The sequence below is a fragment of the Coregonus lavaretus genome (genome assembly GCF_964263955.1).
Source record: "Coregonus lavaretus genome assembly, contig: HAP1_SCAFFOLD_1545, whole genome shotgun sequence".
NCBI lineage: Eukaryota > Metazoa > Chordata > Actinopteri > Salmoniformes > Salmonidae > Coregonus > Coregonus lavaretus.
Window position 1 is genome coordinate 47,501 of NW_028166828.1, and position 5,000 is coordinate 52,500.

The 5,000-nt window shown below is 48.5% G+C and overlaps 2 protein-coding genes across 2 annotated transcripts in view; both read left to right on the forward strand.

Moving 5' to 3' along the window:
• Positions 1–434, forward strand: part of LOC311114257 (histone H1-like) — a gene marked incomplete at both ends in the record, with an annotated part of 624 nt that extends 190 nt beyond the window's left edge. The window contains one exon of the mRNA XM_084189517.1: positions 1–434. This exon is cut by the window's left edge and continues 190 nt beyond it. Coding sequence (XP_084045643.1) covers positions 1–434 — 434 coding nt within the window.
• Positions 435–1,245: 811 nt separating this feature from the next.
• LOC311114253 (histone H2A) lies at positions 1,246–1,632 on the forward strand (the record flags this gene model as incomplete). Its single annotated transcript, XM_084189513.1, has 1 exon — positions 1,246–1,632. The coding sequence occupies one exon, from the start codon at positions 1,246–1,248 to the stop codon at positions 1,630–1,632; it is 387 nt and encodes a 128-aa protein (XP_084045639.1).
• Positions 1,633–5,000: the final 3,368 nt, after the last annotated feature.

A 5,000-nucleotide genomic window follows, 5' to 3' on the forward strand; every position in this document is an offset into this window, starting at 1 on the left:
ACGTGGAGAAGAACAACTCCCGCGTCAAGATCGCAGTCAAGAGCCTCGTCACCAAGGGTACCCTGGTCCAGACCAAGGGCACCGGTGCATCCGGCTCCTTCAAGCTCAACAAGAAAGCCGTCGAGGCGAAGAAGCCCGCCAAGAAAGCCGCAGTCCCCAAAGTAAAGAAGGTGGCCGCCAAGAAGCCCGCCGCGGCGAAGAAGCCCAAGAAGGTAGCAGCCAAGAAGGCCGTCGCCGCAAAGAAGTCCCCCAAGAAGGCCAAGAAGCCCGCTACACCCAAAAAGGCCGCCAAGAGCCCCAAGAAGGTGAAGAAGCCCGCCGCAGCGGCCAAGAAGGCAGCCAAGAGCCCCAAGAAGGCTACAAAGGCAGCCAAGCCCAAAGCCGCCAAGCCCAAGGCAGCCAAGGCCAAGAAGGCAGCCCCCAAGAAGAAGTAAACCTATTACAAACAGTGTTCTACTCGATACATGTTGTACCACAAAAGGCTCTTTTAAGAGCCACCCACCTCTTTCCATAGAAAGCGCATTGATTTCCATGTACTACCTGTCGTGGAAAAGAAATTACGCACACTAGGCTACTTTTACGCACACAACATTGTCCCACTCTGGGTGTGTGCGAAGGGAGAGGCATATAATAGAGGGCCAAAATGGCTCAGAAATTCGACCTCACGAGTGCACCCTCACCAGCCATTTTTATATATGAGCCACTGGGCTATTCCCGTTCAGAGGCAGGCTGCTGTGATGTGTTACAAGTGCCATGTAATAACAATAACAATACTATAGTGGCTTCGAATTGAAACTCACGAGTGCACCCTCAACAGCCATTTTTATATATGAGCCACTGGGCTATTCCCGTTCAGAGGCAGGCTGCTGTGATGTGTTACAAGTGCCATGTAATAACAATAACAATACTATAGTGGCTTCGATTTCAAACTCAAGAGTGCACCCTCACCAGCTGTTTGTTTCCCATTTGGAGAGAAATAATGTGTGGATGTCATTTCGGACATTTTGGCGCTCACGCGAAATGACACAAAGTCGGAGGGAAACAAAGTAGCCTCTCACTCGCTGCCTGTGGGTGGGAACCGGCTTAGGGCTGTCTGTCTGTCCATCTGTCTGTCCCTCGCTCCAATTGGATAAGGCCACACCGGCCCGGTGGCCAATCGTTGCCTCTTGTGGCGAGGTATATGTACGGCTCTCGAAGTGGCGAGCGGCTCATTCAGACTTTCTGTGACTTTCTCAAGCTACCAATATGAGCGGAAGAGGCAAAACCGGAGGCAAGGCCAGGGCGAAGGCAAAGACCCGTTCATCCCGTGCTGGCCTCCAGTTCCCCGTGGGCCGTGTGCACAGGCTGCTGCGCAAAGGCAACTACGCCGAGCGTGTGGGCGCTGGCGCACCAGTCTACCTGGCCGCCGTACTCGAGTACCTGACTGCTGAGATCCTGGAGTTGGCCGGCAACGCTGCCCGTGACAACAAGAAGACTCGTATCATCCCCCGTCACCTGCAACTGGCCGTCCGTAACGACGAGGAGCTGAACAAACTGCTCGGCGGTGTGACCATCGCTCAGGGTGGTGTGCTGCCCAACATCCAGGCAGTCCTACTCCCCAAGAAGACCGAGAAGGCAGTCAAAGCCAAGTAAATTCGCTACTGCGACTTCAACTTGACTACTCAACCCCCAAAGGCTCTTTTAAGAGCCAACCACCTAGCTCTCCAAAAGCGCAAAGTACCTTTCTATGACCGCAATACATTGAGTGGGTGTATACACAACTATTTCGACATTCTGTGCCCACATGAGGCCTTGCATGAACAACAACACCTACTTGGCCTCATTTGCCATAGCAGGCTAGCATTAGATGATACGTGCCTATAAGCTGTCACTCTTGACTTTGGCGACTATTATTGCGCGTAAAGGGCCGGCGGCGTCCTATTGCGCGCGCACCGGGAGTTTGAGTTTTGGAGAGGCCGGGCCTCCCGTCCAATGGCCAACGGAGGAGGCCTGCGAAACGGGCCAATCGGGGTGGTGGGGAGATGGTGTCCAATCAGCAGGCGCCACTGCCGGCTTTATAAACTTCACATAGGCATTTCGAGGCTATACTCCCGACTGTCAGAGCAGCGCCATGGCCAGAACCAAGCAAACCGCTCGCAAATCCACCGGTGGCAAAGCCCCCAGGAAGCAGCTCGCCACTAAGGCTGCTCGCAAGAGTGCCCCGGCCACCGGCGGTGTGAAGAAGCCTCACCGTTACAGGCCCGGCACCGTGGCTCTGAGAGAGATCCGTCGTTACCAGAAGTCCACTGAGCTACTCATCCGCAAGCTGCCCTTCCAGCGCCTGGTGCGAGAAATCGCCCAGGACTTCAAGACCGACCTGCGCTTCCAGAGCTCCGCCGTGATGGCCCTACAGGAGGCTAGCGAGGCTTACCTGGTCGGCCTGTTCGAGGACACCAACCTGTGCGCCATCCACGCCAAGCGGGTGACCATCATGCCCAAGGACATCCAGCTGGCCCGCCGTATTCGCGGAGAGCGCGCATAAATGAGGATGACCTGAACTCGAATATCCCCCAAAGGCTCTTTTAAGAGCCACCTCCATATTTCCATCAAAAAGGCACAATTGTTCCATGTATACACGCACCTCTACATTAGCCACCATGTATGTTGTTCACTAACACGTCTAAAAGCTACGTATTGCACCTTTTTAGTTGCCTGAAGTCTAGCTTCAATGTTTGTGTGTGTGTATATACACAACCATCTGGCATCATCCACTTCCTTTGAACTATATAGTAACACAGTAAAATGCTTTACAAAGGAGGGGAAAAAGAAACGAGTGATAATATAGGCCGAATAGTAACAAGAATTGTGTTCAGATGAATAATTGACACTATTAGTTGTGTGTAATAATAGCCTTGCATGCAGTCCAGAAAAAACATTGCATGCCAACTTACTTTGAAAGTCCCATGTTGCAGTGCTGCTGAGAGACTCATGCAGAGGCCCAAACTTTACAATGGAGCACGGAGGCCATCTTGTGGTTAAATGTGGGTACTGCACCTCATGGTGAGTCCCTTTCAGCATTTGCTCTTTAGGCCAGCGTTTCCCAAACGCGGTCCTGGGGTCCACAAGGGGTGCGCGTTTTGCGTTTTGCCCTAGCACTCCACAACTGATTCTAATACTCCCAGCTTGATGATGATGAGTTGATTATTTGAATCAGCTGTGTAGTGCTAGGGCAAAAACTCCCAAAATGTGGCCCGAGTTTGGGAAACCCTGCTTTAGGCTAATACTAGCCTATTAGGATGACTTGGTTCGATCGCTTTAATGGCAACTGCTGAACTCTGGTTTCACTAATTACTTGTCCCAGGTCACCATTATGAATCCAATAGCAAAACAAATGTTTCAAAATAGCTCAATAGTGAAAAAAGGCCAGGAAATGATGGGTTCTCAGCAATATTTCACCAACAACCAATCACTATTCACGCATAGACATTAGGATCATCAACAAATATTCCTAAGTCATACTACAAAAGGGTTGTAACGAAATGGATTTGTCTGTTCAATGCAAGTTCAACGTCAAAGAAAAAGTGCATCACCACAACAAACGTGTCTTTAGATACACTGTAAAAAATGACTTTGTGGAATGTACTCAAGCTATTACAGTCAACAAAAGCACACGTCATATTGTTGAGTAGATCTTTTTGCTTGTTTTTATGAGTAGATAAGCTTGAGTAAGTTGAGTTGATGTGGTCCAATACATTGAGTAAAGATGATAGAGACGTAAAAAGGATTATATTACGTTGATTCGACTCAAATAGACATTGTGTTATTTTACCTGAATGATTCATCCTATTATGTATTTAGACCAACTTACTTTGGATTCACTCAATCACATCCCTTAAGAGAAAAGGTATCCGGACACCGGGAATCCATTTATTTAAACATCAACGGTTTGCAAAACATCTGTTATTATGAGTTGACAAATTACGTAATTGCAATCAACACTGCAGGTAAATCATGATTGCTGCAGGTAGGCAACACCGTAGAAATAGGAACTACAACACTAACAACAAGTGACATTTACTCCTGATGTACTGACTGACCTGTTGCAACCTCTACAACCACTGTGCTTATTATTTGACCCTGCTGGTCATCTATGAACGTTTGAACATCTTGGAGAAAAATGTGTGAAACCACTGCCTATATGAGGAGCTGTCGTTGTTTGTTTTATTACCACATACTTATGGAAATTGCACCGGTTGAGAGATGATGGCTCTCTTGTGCCTACGGTGAAGGGTACTTCTGATCCAGCAGGTGGTGCTAAGATCCCTCCCTATATGACTTGAATGATGAGTTGATTTATTCCTTATAGCTCCTAATGATTTTAAGGCCAGTGTTGGCAAACATTACTTGTGCTCCAGCAGGTGGCCATGACATCCCTCCCTATATGACTTGACTGACCAGTTAGTTGATGGACTCCTTATAGCTCCTAAATTTAATGATTTTAAGGCCAGTGTTGGCAAACATGACTTCTGCTCCAGCAGGTGGCCATGAAATCCCCCCCTATATGACTTGACTGACCAGGTAGTTGATGGACTCCTTATAGCTCTTAATGATCTCAAGTGTCTGTGTTTTTATGTGGTTAGGAGTTTTGCTCACTGCGTGTCCCCCTTCCATTTCAGTGTTTCCCAACTCCAGCGGTAGAGTAGGCTACCCCCAACAGGACCCATTTTTCTTGTAGGCCTGGACAGCCACAGCTGATTGAACAACCTGTCACCTAAATTACCAAGTCCTCAATGAGTAGAATCAGGTGCAACAACAACAACAACAACAACAACAACAACAACAATATGAGGAGAGGGACACAGTGTACTAGCTGATCTCCCAGTTGTCACAGTTTGGCCTTGTGTTCCACATAGCCTATATCAGTATTTGAGTATGTTTCCCGCGCACGTTAGTTGCTTTCACGTCATCTTTGAAATCGCTCCTCCCTAGTCCCCTAGAACGAGCGCCCTCCCCTTTGCAAC